General features: G+C 41.9%; 1 protein-coding gene across 1 annotated transcript in view; it reads left to right on the top strand.

Annotated features, from left to right (window-relative positions):
* MSH2 (mutS homolog 2) overlaps window positions 1-15,010 on the top strand; it is a 96,269-nt gene that overhangs the window by 3,783 nt on the left and 77,476 nt on the right. The window contains exons 3-4 of the mRNA XM_015427676.1: window positions 182-460; window positions 5,994-6,140. Of these exons, the coding sequence (XP_015283162.1) occupies window positions 182-460; window positions 5,994-6,140 (426 nt within the window). The remainder of the gene's footprint in view (window positions 1-181; window positions 461-5,993; window positions 6,141-15,010) is intronic.

The following is a 15,010-nucleotide window of genomic DNA, read 5'->3' as shown; positions in this document are numbered from 1 at the left end:
TGTGCCAGATTAACATGGAAATTAAAAGTGACTGATGATTTGTGTACATGGTTTTAAGATTTATTTTGGCTTAGCCCTAAGGCTCTGGACAGCTTAGATCAGCATTCAGTGCATCATGAAGAAGAACAAGGGAATAGAAATTTCATTCTGGACCAATGATTTTATTTCCTTTCTCAAACAGGGCTCTCCAGGAAACCTTGCCCAGTTTGAGGATATTCTGTTTGGTAACCATGACATGTCTTCTTCTGTTGGTGTTATGGGTATCAAGCTCTTCCAAGCTGATGGACAAAAAGTTGTTGGAGTTGGGTTTGTAGATTCTTTGGAGAGAAAACTGGAAGTGTGTGAGTTCCCTGATAATGATCAGTTTTCAAACCTTGAAGCTCTGCTAGTTCAGATTGGACCCAAAGAATGTGTTCTCCCTGTGGGAGAGACTGCTGGAGATATGGGAAAACTGAGACAGGTAAGTCATAAATCCTTTTGTGATTGTAGATTTTATTTGCATAAATATAAAATTTGGGTGCTAAATGGAAACTCTTCATCATGATACTGTCTGTTCTGTATGGATAACCCAAGTTGCAAAATGGATGTAGGAGTCTCTACATCCTCAGGAGATTTCCCAAATTTACAGAAAATATGACTTTATCACCAAAAGGAAAAGACCCTCCTCATCCAAGCAGCCTGATGAAAATGAAATAGACCCCTGGAGCACGCAGTATTGAAAGCAATTAACAGTGCAGTCCTAGTTATGCCCACTAACTTCCTCAGTCTTATAGTGGTGTAAATCTGTTTAGTATTGCACTGTAAATGTCAGTTTAAAAGAAAAAGGGGGTGGGGAGAAACCCTTGAGGGGAGATTTTGGAGCAGATACCAAACTGGCCTTCCATCTTTTCTCCAATTGCTTGCAGGCCCCCAGCTTTAGATTATTTTTGAATAGGCCCAGAAGCTTTAAAAGGTGAAATCAGTAGATGCTAATTAGTCTCATAGTTGTTTGGGCAAGTGCTGGGGCTGCCTTCAGTTTGAGGGGAGATTTTGGAGCAGATACCAAACTGGCCTTCCGTCTTTTCTCCAATTGCTTGCAGGCCCCCAGCTTTAGATTATTTTTGAATAGGCCCAGAAGCTTTAAAAGGTGAAATCAGTAGATGCTAATTAGTCTCATAGTTGTTTGGGCAAGTGCTGGGGCTGCCTTCAGTTCAGGCGCATTAAGTTTGCTGGGTCTGCAAGGACAAATAATTAATTTTGTTGTAGATGCTACTCAATATGATTCTTTCCTCCTTCTCTCAAATGCTACATAATATCTCAGTCAGTGCAAGGTGGGGATGCAAAATCTGGCGAAACAGCAGAAATGCCACATAATGTTCAGCCTAAACACTGTTGATTGGGTTGTCCTATCAATCATGTGCTCTCCAGATCAGAATGTATAGCTCATGTTTCTCTGTCTGGATGAGAATTATGTTTCAGTTTGTCAAGACCGTTTTTCTAAATATGAAGTGAACAAAGTCAGCTAAGTGAAATTTCATTCTGGACCAATGATTTGATTTCCTTTCTCAAACAGGGCTCTCCAGGAAACCTTGCCCAGTTTGAGGATATTCTGTTTGGTAACCATGACATGTCTTCTTCTGTTGGTGTTATGGGTATCAAGCTCTTCCAAGCTGATGGACAAAAAGTTGTTGGAGTTGGGTTTGTAGATTCTTTGGAGAGAAAACTGGAAGTGTGTGAGTTCCCTGATAATGATCAGTTTTCAAACCTTGAAGCTCTGCTAGTTCAGATTGGACCCAAAGAATGTGTTCTCCCTGTGGGAGAGACTGCTGGAGATATGGGAAAACTGAGACAGGTAAGTCATAAATCCTTTTGTGATTGTAGATTTTATTTGCATAAATATAAAATTTGGGTGCTAAATGGAAACTCTTCATCATGATACTGTCTGTTCTGTATGGATAACCCAAGTTGCAAAATGGATGTAGGAGTCTCTACATCCTCAGGAGATTTCCCAAATTTACAGAAAATATGACTTTATCACCAAAAGGAAAAGACCCTCCTCATCCAAGCAGCCTGATGAAAATGAAATAGACCCCTGGAGCACGCAGTATTGAAAGCAATTAACAGTGCAGTCCTAGTTATGCCCACTAACTTCCTCAGTCTTATAGTGGTGTAAATCTGTTTAGTATTGCACTGTAAATGTCAGTTTAAAAGAAAAAGGGGGTGGGGAGAAACCCTTGAGGGGAGATTTTGGAGCAGATACCAAACTGGCCTTCCATCTTTTCTCCAATTGCTTGCAGGCCCCCAGCTTTAGATTATTTTTGAATAGGCCCAGAAGCTTTAAAAGGTGAAATCAGTAGATGCTAATTAGTCTCATAGTTGTTTGGGCAAGTGCTGGGGCTGCCTTCAGTTGTAGATGCTACTCAATATGATTCTTTCCTCCTTCTCTCAAATGCTACATAATATCTCAGTCAGTGCAAGGTGGGGATGCAAAATCTGGCGAAACAGCAGAAATGCCACATAATGTTCAGCCTAAACACTGTTGATTGGGTTGTACTATCAATCATGTGCTCTCCAGATCAGAATGTATAGCTCATGTTTCTCTGTCTGGATGAGAATTATGTTTCAGTTTGTCAAGACCGTTTTTCTAAATATGAAGTGAACAAAGTCAGCTAAGTTAAGACAAGTGTGTGTTTTGTTTCTAAATAACTACGTTTCATTCTAGTTTCTGTCCACAAGATTGGAGGGGTGGGACGTAACGTGTTAGGGACAGGATACAGTACAACCACGCTCCATAGAGATGGCTGAGGTAACTGGGATAAGGAGTAGTTAACCTTTTTTAAAAAAGTAAATTGCTCTGAGGTTAAAAAAGTAGGATGCCGTGTTGTCTGTAGTAGAAACCAAAAAGCCACATAATAGTTTTTCTTATGACTGACAAAATGAAGAGAGTGGCGGTGGAGCAGCTTCAGAGTTTCCTGGAAGACACAAAGGCCCTGGGCCCATTCCAGTCTGACTTCCACCCTGGTCATGAGACAGAGACGGCACTGGTTGCCCTCATGGACAATCTTCGCAGGCAACTGGATGGAGGCGGGTCGGTGTTGCTGTTACTATTAGACTTGACAGCATCGTTCAACATGGTCGATCACAATCTGTTGATCCACCGCTTTGCCAACGTAGGAGTATGCAGGATGGCCTTGAAGTGGCTTACCTCATTTCTCCAAGGTTGGGGACAGGGGATGGTGCTAGGAGAGAGGGTGTCGCCTTGACATCCCCTGGTGTGTGGAGTCTCTCGGGGCAGTCCTCTCTCCAGTGTTATTTAACATCTGTATGCTTCCCCTTGCCCAGTTGGCATGGAGTTTCAGGCTGAGCTGCCAACAGGATGCTGATGTCACCCAGCTGTATCTGTTGATGGCTGCCCAGTCAGCTATCACCCCATCTATCTTGGCTGAATGGTCAGAGGCTGTGCGATACTGAATCCTTCCAAGATGGAGGTTCTGTGGCTGGGTCAGGGGGCTTCTGGGTTTGGGTGCCAGCTCTCGGCCCTGGACGGTGTACCACTGATGGCGGTACCTACTGCCAGAAGCCTGGGGTTGCTCCTGGATGCCTCCCTAACAATGGAGGCCCAGGTCACAAATGTTGCTGGACTGGCATTCTTCTAGCTATGCCGGGTCAGGCAACTGGCCTTCTACCTGTCTCTCTCCAACCTAGCCACAGTAATCCATGCAATGGTCACATCCAGGCTAGACTACTCTAACTCATTCTATGCAGGGCTACCGTTGAGACTGACCCAGAAATTACAACTGGTCCACAGTGCAGCAGCCCAGGTCCTCACTGTTACCACCAATGGCCTGCCTGGTTGTTTGGGGGAATTAGCTCGGCAGCAGTCAAGGCCAGAGGGGTACAAGGGACCTGTACACTTTTGCTAGCTCTGTGGTGGTGCAGAACCAGGAGTGTCCCTTGGTCTGGGTTTGTGGGTCTCTGGCTCAGTTTAGAAAGTAGCGTGCCCCTGTTGTTGGGGCTACCCTAGGGTGAAGGCAGCGCCTCTGGGCTACATCACCAGGACCTCGCAAACAGCACATAATCTGCAGCACAGGCTCCAGGTTGAATACCAGATGAAGTTTAAGGTTTTGGTACTAACGTTTAAGGTTGGGGCCAACATATCTATGGGACTGCCTCTCGGCATATCCCTTGAAGAGCATTAGGGTTCGGGGAGAAGAATCTCCTGTTGATCCCTGGCCTAAAGGATATCTGGCTATCCTCGACCAGAGCCAGGGCTTTCTCGACAGGAACAGTTGACATCAAGCTTGGCCTCTCTTCTCCTTTTTTCTATCCTCTTTTCTCTGCTCCTCCAGGGGTAGGATACTAATATTTTAATGCCATCTTGAATACTTTGATTGCTGTTTAAGGTTTTTAACCTATTTTATGATTATTTATTGGAATAATGTATTGAATGTTGTGAACTGCCCTGAGCCCTACTGGGGGAGGGCGGCCTAGAAATCAAATAAATAAATAAAAACAACACACTAGGCAAGCTAGGCAACTCTTCATCAGGCTGGATGTTAAAAAGAGAGGTGGTGGGGAGCTTTCAGGCCGTGATCTTAAGGCCTCTTGGTTAGTATCCCGTGTGGAACACTTTGCTCTCTTCAGTGTGTGCAGGATGTGACTGGGATAAGGCTGCAACCCTGGTGTGCTGGGAACTGAAGCAAAGAATCGAAGCCTTTACCTTCTGTGTTTGAGGGTCAGCCTGTAGGGCACTTCTTCTCCTCTCCAGGCTGAACTGAGATTTTAGAAACTCCTCTTCCTTTCCTGAGGTCTTGACCCCCATCCTTTGCATGGTGGAATTTCTTTTCCATCTGCTCTGAAACATTCTGAACTGGCCTTCTACCTGTATACATATTATCCAAAACGTTATTTATGTTGTCCTTTGTGTCTGCATAAGAGACTGTGGGTCCTTGTGCTGTTTCATTAATAGCTTGGGATCTGTGTATGAATTGCCTGTGAGTTTCATTGTGCAAGTGTTTACCCCTTTCAGTATGGATCTTTAGAGAGAAACGTATGTATGCTAGCATGAATGGTTAGAAACAATACAAAGTTTGATTTGGAAAAAATATACTCTGATGTATCTTTAATATGAAAGGCAGGCTGGCTCTAAGCGGAGAAAGGTTACTACTAATGATTTTATATATAACAGGTCATTCAAAATACTTTGATTGCTGTTTAAGGTTTTTAACCTATTTTATGATTATGTATTGGAATAATGTATTGAATGTTGTGAACTGCCCTGAGCCCTACTGGGGGAGGGCGGCCTAGAAATCAAATAAATAAATAAAAACAACACACTAGGCAAGCTTTTGATTTCTCCAGAACTCTTCATCAGGCTGGATGTTAAAAAGAGAGGTGGTGGGGAGCTTTCAGGCTGTGATCTTGAGGCCTCTTGGTTAGTATCCCATGTAGAACACTTTGCTCTCTTCAGTGTGTGCAGGATGTGACTGGGATAAGGTTGTAACCCTGGTGTGCTGGGAACTGAAGCAAAGAATCGAAGCCTTTACCTTCTGTGTTTGGAGGGTCAGCCTGTAGGGCACTTCTTCCTCTCTCCAGGCTGAACTGAGATTTTAGAAACTCCTCTTCCTTTCCTGAGGTCTTGACCCCCATCCTTTGCATGGTGGAATTTCTTTTCCATCTGCTCTGAAACATTCTGAACTGGCCTTCTACCTGTATACATATTATCCAAAACGTTATTTATGTTGTCCTTTGTGTCTGCATAAGAGACTGTGGGTCCTTGTGCTGTTTCATTAATAGCTTGGGAGCTGTGTATGAATTGCCTGTGAGTTTCATTGTGCAAGTGTTTACCCCTTTCAGTATGGATCTTTAGAGAGAAACGTATGTATGCTAGCATGAATGGTTAGAAACAATACAAAGTCTGATTTGGAAAAAAATACTCTGATGTATCTTTAGTATGAAAGGCAGGCTGGCTCTAAGTGGAGAAAGGTTACTGCTGATGATTTTATATATAACAGGTCATTCAAAGAGGAGGAATTATGATCACAGACAGGAAAAAGAGTGAATTTTCAACAAAAGATATTGTGCAAGATCTCAATCGCTTGCTGAGGATGAAAAAGAAACAGCAGATATCCAGTGCAGCACTACCTGAAATGGACAAACCTGTAAGTAACTGGGAATGGAGAGGTTTTGCAAATAGACCGTGGAGTCATCATTTGGGTTTAAGAGTTTTTCTGTCTAGTGTTCTTCTTGGTAGCTTCAGTCTATGACTTGTTTTGGGGAAAGGAGAAATGGGAGGCAGAATTGCTGAAATAGGTCTTGAATGCTTGTTTCTTGAATCTTGGTGCATCAGTCTTTTCTGTAGCTTTGCACGACTACTTAGAAACTGTGGGCCAGGTGTGTGTTCAGTGTTGCGCAGAGAAAAATAATTCTTTGTGCCTCAATGATCCACAGTTGGGAGGGGCACTTAAGCATTTTATTGGATCTCAACTATATAATTGTATCAGTATGTAATAGTGTGGATCAATTAATACAATTGTCATTTATAATAGTAATGATAATCCCCTAAAGCTATTAATTGAGAAATGAAACACCTGAGAAATAATAGACACTAATGCTCTAGGTCTGACTTGCAAATAATAAAAGCCTGACTGTCTATACATATATAAATTTAAAAACCACTTTCTTGGGGTAGGAAACACTAAATTCTTTAAATCTCCTGCACAGGTCTCTGGAGAAGCAGCATATAAATTTTCTAAATAATCAGACCTTACTATCAATGTTTACGGCGATTTTTCCCTTTATAAGAGATCTTAATAACCAGTCCAAGGGTAAAATAGAGAAAGTTTTATTAAAGGATACTTAGGGATTATACTACACAAGCGGCACACATGGAACAAACACACATACAAGATCTATGGAAATAAAGAGTGGAGCAGGATAATAGCGGGGGTTGGGGAAATATACTTTACCTACCCAGGAGATCAGGAGTCGATGGAGCTGGAAAGATGGAAAACAGACCAAATAAATTTGGGGGTGACCTGCCAGTAGATCGTCTGGGCGGGCACACAGAGACTGGGACTGCTCTGGGCTAGTTATACCCAAAAGTGTGTCCAGAGGGCTTGCTAATGCGAGGGGTCCCCCAGAACAAAGAATCGCTGGTATTAATCAGGGGTGTGATGGGATTAATCATGGCTAAAACAATGTAGTTTGGAAACGTAAGGACAAGAGGCTGGAGTTTTCTTCTACATGTAAAGTAGATTTTGGGTTGGGTCCCGGGGGTTGGAAGACTAATGGATTGCTAATTTAAACTAATCAGAAAGGAAGCAATACTGCTTGGTGAGCCACCTGGTCTTGGGCTGTGGAAAAGATGTAAAAGACTTGTGATTATAAAGGAAATGTGAGAAGGGAAGATGAGATGAGATTAGCAGTTGACTGAAAGAAATTACTCTGGGACAAGACAGGTCCATTGTCCAGAGTATGCAGATGTCAGCCGTGGGGGGCTGGGGTAGTCGCAGCTGTCAAGGCAAGATCTCATGTGCTTTTTCCAGGGTCATATCCTAGGCATGATATTATGGCCTGCCAGTCCTGAGTTCCATCTTTGTGTCCACTTACATCAAGTTGCCTGGTATATGGACTTCTGGGGTACCCCTATGGGGTCCATTGGTGGTTGAAATGACCCCTCCTGATGGACAGGGGGCTGGTGTACTTACACTGAGGCTGCAGAATTAAAAACAAAGAAAGGTAATTTGAATATGTAATTTATCTTGATGAAACTTACAACGTGCCCAAAGAAATGTATAGGAAAATCCTGGCCGTGCCTGTGTTGGACCATTTTGCTAGAGAGTCCCTGTCAACCAAACTGGCACTTATCACAACACCGAAAGATGCTGCCAAGATGCAGCATAATATATGAAGGAAGAATCTCTGAACTGTACCAAAGTGTTTTCTTTTATTCACTAGAGTCTTGCATACCTTGAACATAAAATTCCAGACATTTCTAGGTTGTTTCTTTTTAAGGCAGTTTCTGTGGCAAAATGCAAACGGTTATGTGACACCTTTCTGCTTCAGGGCAAGGAAAAGGTAAATAGAGGCAGATTCCACCTCCTTTCCGATCTCCTGCATGGTAAAACTGATTCACTGACTGAGGTATTACCTGAGCCATTTTATTGGGTCTTGATTAGATTCCAGAAGGATATCTAAATAGTAGTGCTCTTTGGAAAGGCTATGTTGGAGGCTTCTAATAGGAAACTACTGGCTAAGCTTTGTCATTAATAGTTTTTGTTTTAGTGCTGAACTAAGGCACATCCAGTGGATTCTTTCTGTTTTTAAAAGTGACTTCCTGGTTGCTTTCGTTAAAGGGACTGTCAGCATCTGGCTGCTTGGGGGCAATTGCTAGTCGCCAGCGTCAACCTGATAATTATTCATCTGTACTAATAGCTGCGGTGCAGAGTTCTAGATGTCTACGTAGTTGCCTTTGTGTGGAAGGTGGCCAATGTTTTCTTTCTTCTTGTTTGCTTAAGAGATGTTATGTGCTGCCCCTCCACCAGCACACATTCCAGTGGTGGTGAACAAGAAATATAAAGTCCAACAAAGTACAAATGATTTCAGAACATGGCAGCACGAAGAAGCTGTAAAACAAAGGTTAAAATTCTTTCCTTTGGGGGGGAAAAGCGGGAAGGGGGAACCCACTAAATTAGACATTAAGCAAGACAGTACAACCAGCCCCGTAGCTAGGGAATTTTGGGGGAGGGGGCCTCAGGGGGCCCGCCAGCTAATTAAATGAAAGTACAATGCGGGGGGAAGTTGGAGCACCAAAATTCTTTCCTTTGGGGGGAAAAAGCGGGAAGGGGGAACCCACTAAATTAGACATTAAACAAGACAGTACAACCCATTAGATGCCTGGGTACATAGAAATGGCTGGTGCTTGATGTGAAGAAGATTACTTGAATTTCTTAGACTCGCATAAGCCCAGCGTCTTCAGGACCATCAGGCCGTCATTTCCAGACCACCTAGTAGGGTAATGTTGCCATACTACTAATTCTCCAAATAACTATTCTGTGGCCCAGTTAATTTGCTCTGGGCTGTTTTTGCAGTGTTCTACGGTGAACATATTGTCTTATCTGGGGTTGGGCTCTCCATGCTGAGACTTGTATGAGCAATTTATCACATTGTGTGGAGTGCCTGCATTTCATGTGATGTTATGAGCTTGTGGTGATGGTGGGGATTTGGGTGCTGTTCCACTTCATAAATTCTGGACTGCTGGAAAGTTCTGCAACTCGTTGGGTTGGATCCTGTGAACTCTGAGCATAGCCGTACTTGCAGAAGTGAATACTTTCCCCAGCAAACACCCCCCCCCCCCACGCAGCCGATGCATGCAGTTGGTGGCGCCTCGTGGACAGAATGACGATGGCAGTGCAGTTAGGAGGAGGAATCGGGTGAAATAGCTCTATTGTCTTCTTCTACCAATCAGGTTTCTGCTGGTATAGCAGGCTCTGCTGTTGGATGAAGTAGGTGAAGGTGATTTCATCTGATCTCCCTCCCCACTTCTCTGCAGCCTTCTGTGCTCAGTAGCATTTTAACGTTAGAATATAAGAGAAGCTATGTTGGATCAGGCCAGTGGCCCTTCCAGTCCAACACTGTGTCACACAGTGGCCAATCAGGAGGTCCACCAGTGGGGCCAGAACTAGGTATGGGCATGAACTGACTCATGAGGTAAAGATTGTGATGAAGTTTGGCCTCTTCATGGTTCATGAAGCAAAGTTTGTGGCAGGTCAACTGGCACAGACTTTCAAGCTGTTTGTGAAGGTTCATGCTGGTTCCTGAGTAGATACATTTCCAGACAGACTGTCTCTGTTCAAACAAAATGTTTTGAAAAACTTAAACCACAATAAGAATCATTCCAATACAGTTGTTAATAAAATAGTATGAAACCTTACAAATACTGTCTCTCAATAATCCATACCCTACAGATGAGGTATTAAATATAATTAAAATATCTACCAGAGACGCTTTAGCCCTGGATTATATAGATAATAAAACAGCTAAGTTTTTGATTAATGAGTATGCCAGAGTTCCTATTTTCTATTGCTTACCTAAAATTCATAAATCCCTTACATCCCCACCACGACGCCCCATAGTGTCAGGAGTTAATTAGAACCAATCTCGCAATACTTAGACACATTTTTACAACCTTTTGTAGTTAATATCCCCTCTGTATAGAGTTCTGCCCCTCAAGCCTGTCCAGGAATGAGGGGAAGCCTATACTTTTTCAATACATTACACAACAACCCAGAGAGGCAGGCTACCCTCTCTGGATTTCAGAACATTTTGCCACCAGAATCCCTTTTTAATTAGTCCCGGCTTTTCCCCAAGGGAGGGATTCCAAACCTTTAGGTTAGCCTCTGGCTAATGTACACTTAATGCTCAATGGTAGCGTGTGGCCAGGTAGGCACAGGAAATAGTCATGGAATCTCAGTTACAACATCAAAGACCAGTTAGAAGCCAGAATAAGTTTATTCAGTATAGAACTTAGCATAGACTAGACAGGATTTCAAAATAACAAGCCTAAGGCAGTTTGCCTTAACTAAACAGTACAAGAACATATTTACCATGTCAGGAGCAATTATCAGTCCAGAACAGTCCATTGTGATAATCCAGTAGCACCAAAGGATCTTCCTCCAGGGATCCCATCTTGTGCAAGCATGTGCTCAGCTCACCAAGCAATCCTTTGTTCTCCAACAGACCACATGGCAGGACAGCATTTCAGGTGAACAGCACACGAGCAGCAGATGTCCCGATCCAGTTTTTAAATTTTTGTTTCCTTAGTGCTATTCTCATATAGTTTCAATTGTTCAACTAGCTCTTTATATTGGTTATCAAACATTTCCGGTGTCACTTCCATTTTAAGTTTCTCCTCTAAGGTCTTAATTTCCCCTTTCACTATTTCTGCCTCCTGGGAAGCTTGATCTATTATTAACAACATTAAGTCATAGGAACACTTATTTAAAATCGCTGCCTATTTGTTCTTAAACTCTTCTTTTCCCAAAAACATTGCTGGACCTTTCTGCAGTCTAAGTCCCCTTGGTATTATATCTGATTGGCAGTACTCCATAAGGGAGGAAGCATATAAGGCCATACATATATCTTTTTTATACAAATATTCCAATTGTGTCCAATTAGAAATATTCTTAGTGCCTCCATCTTGTCTCAATTTAGGTACATTGCCAAAAATTCTATCTCATTCAATTTCAGAAAAGGCAAATCGGTTGTTAACATGCACCATTAAAAACGCAGTGGATTAATGATGAATTTGTGAACCTGTGGTTTGCCCATCTGATATTTTACAAACGCTATATTGATGATGTATTAATGATTATGGATGAAGAGGGAGCTGCGGTGGCATTTTCAGAATGGATTAATTCAGTTCATGGCTCTATAAAATTCTCCTCTACCATACATAAAGAACAGGTACAATTTCTTGATACAACTGTTTACTCAAGAGAAGGCCAATTGGCAGTACGCCCTTATAAGAAACTAACAGATAAAAACTCTTATTTACATTACACATCCTCACATGCAGATCATATTCGTAATAATATTCCATATGGACAATTTCTAAGATTAAAAAGAAACTCTACTTTGGATATAGATTTTCAGAAGGAAGCAGGTAAACTACATTCTGATTTTTTACTGAGAGGCTATCCTAGGTTTATTGTGGATGCAGCATACCATAGAGCTAATGAGAGAAATAGATCTGATCTTGTTAAAGAAACAGACACCCGATCCATGGAAGGCATTTTGTGGGCGATTGACTACACTCACATGGCATATTCTATTAGAAGGATTGTTTTAAAACATTGGCATATCATGGGAGACATACCAGGATGCAAAATAACACCTAACATAGGCTTTCGCAAGACTACTAGTATTAAAGACCTGTTAGTACATGCGGATCTACGATCTAACGCACTAGCGGTTGATACATCTAGAGGTCACTATAGATGTTTAAGATGTGCAGCATGTCCTTTGAGTAAAGAAACAAAATATATAGATTGTCCAGAGATTAATTATAGGAAAGAATTAACAAGCTATTCTTCATGTTCCACGAAGCGGGTCATTTATTTAATAACCTGCCCTTGTGGGTTAAGGTATATTGGGGAGTCTACTCGGGCAGTAAAGACCCGTATTTTAGAACATAAGTCCAAAATTAAACACAAACATCTGGAAGCCCCCCTCGTGGACCATTTTGTTACAATGGGACATAGATATGATGATTTTAATTTTGTAGTGATAGAAGTGATTCAGACCAACAGGTATTGCAGGAAAGACATTCGTCAAATACTCTTGCGGCGTGAAGCGTATTGGATTTTCAAGTTGAACACGGTCTATCCGTCTGGTCTGAATGCATCCCTGGAGTTAGCTAGTTACATATAACAGTAGTTGTTCTCAGTAATACACGAGGTTTAATGTAATAATAGATTTGGATTTCAGTATGCATGTGTTAGAGCATAGTTCTCATATAAGTTGGCAACTTCACATAAGTAATGATAGGATTTGTACAGAGTAAGAGCTAGAAGTATAGTGCCTATATGAGATTCACCTGATAGGTATCAGGATAATACCACCCCCCTTTTTGTGTGCCTGGATTAGGGAAGAACTCTTACAAAAGTTGACAACTTTTAATGTAATTTAAGTAATGACAGGATCAATGTAGAGAAGGTAACGAGTATATAATGTCCACATGAGCCTCACCTGGTAAGGCATTACAATACCATTAGCCCACGGAAGGCTCTACTAGATACTATAGCTATTATAAATGTTGGTAAGTTTTGCAGATAAGTCTTTTATGTAGTACTGTATATAAGTTGCTGATTTATGACCCGTATTTTAGAACATAAGTCCAAAATAAAACACAAACATCTAGAAGCCCCCCTCGTGGATCATGTGTATCGTAATAGTGTTTGTTGAATTTATAGAAAATCATCACTGATATCTTTGAAACGTCACCAGAGAAAATGAATTATTGAGAGACAGTATTTGTAAGGTTTCATACTATTTTATTAACAATTGTATTGGAATGATTCTTATTGTGGTATAAGTTTTTCAAAATGTATGTTGTTGTATTTCACATCTTTGTTTGGAAGAAGATCAACCATCGAAACGGCAAGGCATTTTGGAGACCACCATCAATTTTCTATTATTCTGTATATTATTGTACACTTATTGTATAATTTTATTAAGCGTCACATCATCACAGTTCTTTTTGGTTTTCCTATTGTCCTATGACTGTGCCAATCAATTTGATACTACAAACAAAATGTTTGCCAAACTTCAAAGCAACAGGGGCCATGGAATTCTCCAGCCTTCAAAACACTGTTGTCTGTTTCAGACTAGTCATGTCAGTTTCAAGAGGGCTGTTTTTCCCCCACCCTTGCTTGCCTTCCTTTCTTGCACAGAGTTTGCAAAAACCCATCCCCCCCAACTTGGTTTTGTGACTCTGTGCTTTGAGATCAGTCCTTTTAAGCTTGCTGTTCCAGTGACACTGGCTGTGGGGCACTCTGTAATTGCACTGGTACTGTTGGGTACTTTATCCATTATATTAGTTCTGGGGCTGGTGATTTGTCAGTTTTTAATTTGTCCATCAGTTGTAGGACCTTATCTTTCGTCACCTCAATCCTCCTGAAATCGGCAGTTCTGTAGCGGGCAACCACCTCCCATCTTCAGCAGTGAAGACAGAGACAAAAATGCATTCCGCTTCTCTGCCATTTCCCTATCACCCTTTAGTAATCCTTTTACTCCTTAGTCGTCCAAGGGCCCCACTGCCTCCTTGGCTGGTTTTCTGCTTCTAATGTATTTAAAGAAATTTTTATTGTTGGTCTTTATGTTTTTTGCAGTATGTTCCTCAAAGTCCCTTCTTGCCGGTCTGATCACTGACTTGCATTTTATTTGCCACAGCCTGTGGTCCCTTTTATTTACCCCACTCGGACTAGCTTTCCACCACTTAAAGGAATCCTTCTTACCTTTTACTGCTTCCATTACTTTGTTTGTTAACCATGCAGGCCTTTTTTATACTTATTTGTACCTTTCCTAACCTGTGATATACATTGTATCTGAGCTTCCAGTATATCGTAGTTTTAAATAGTCTCCAAGCTTCCCAAAGGGATTTGAGCCTCCTTATCTCCTTGCTCATGAGGCACATCATTGGCTTTGGGGGGAATCAGAAGAGGCTGCTGGGAAAAGGGGAATGTTCATACAACTTTGCTTATGGTAAACATCTTCAGGAAAGGGGAATGGTACAACTTTGCTTATGGTAAACATCTTCAGGAAAAAAGCACACACCATAAAGCCTAGGCCAGGGATGTAAGCCCAGAGGTGGAAGGAAAATCTCTTTGCCCAAAGAGAGAGTGATACCAGCTCTCCGTTTAGAAGCCTTTCTCCCTCCCTTTTCCATTGTGTTTCTCTTGTATTTTGGTACTTTATTTTTGTACTTCGTACTTCGTAAGTTGCTTTGTGTCCCCGTGGGGGAGAAAAGCAGGATACAAATGAATTAATACATGAAAATAATAAAGGGAAGGGCTGAAAGATCTGTGTCTGCAAGAGCCTTTGCCTATTGCTTGGTAGCTGCTTTAATGCGTAATGGCCACCAGAGGGCATCCTAGGTTAAGGGTGTGTTGGCTGTGGGGGGTGGCGGCTTGTGATCGGGTGTATTGTGGAAACTGTTCATGAGGGCATGTTTCCTCGTGCCATTACTTAATGTCTAAATCGGGTATTTATTTACTAGAAGAGCTTAGGAACGTGTTTAGGTATGGTAAAAAGGCACAATTTTCATATATATACACATATAAAATGTGTTCATGTGTAAAGCGGTTCTTATGGGATGGGTAAGCTGCTGTCTGTGTATTCACTCTCTGTTTAATGGGCTGTATAATGCCTGATCTGGGTAGCCCAGGCTAGCCCCCCTGTTGTTACATCTCGGAAAGCTAAGCAGGATCTGCTCTGGCTAGTATTTGGATGGGAGTCCTCCAAAGAATTC

This window comes from Gekko japonicus, unplaced genomic scaffold (genome assembly GCF_001447785.1).
Source record: "Gekko japonicus isolate JY-2015 unplaced genomic scaffold, Gekko_japonicus_V1.1 scaffold174, whole genome shotgun sequence".
NCBI lineage: Eukaryota > Metazoa > Chordata > Lepidosauria > Squamata > Gekkonidae > Gekko > Gekko japonicus.
This window is presented reverse-complemented; position numbering and strand designations above follow the sequence as displayed.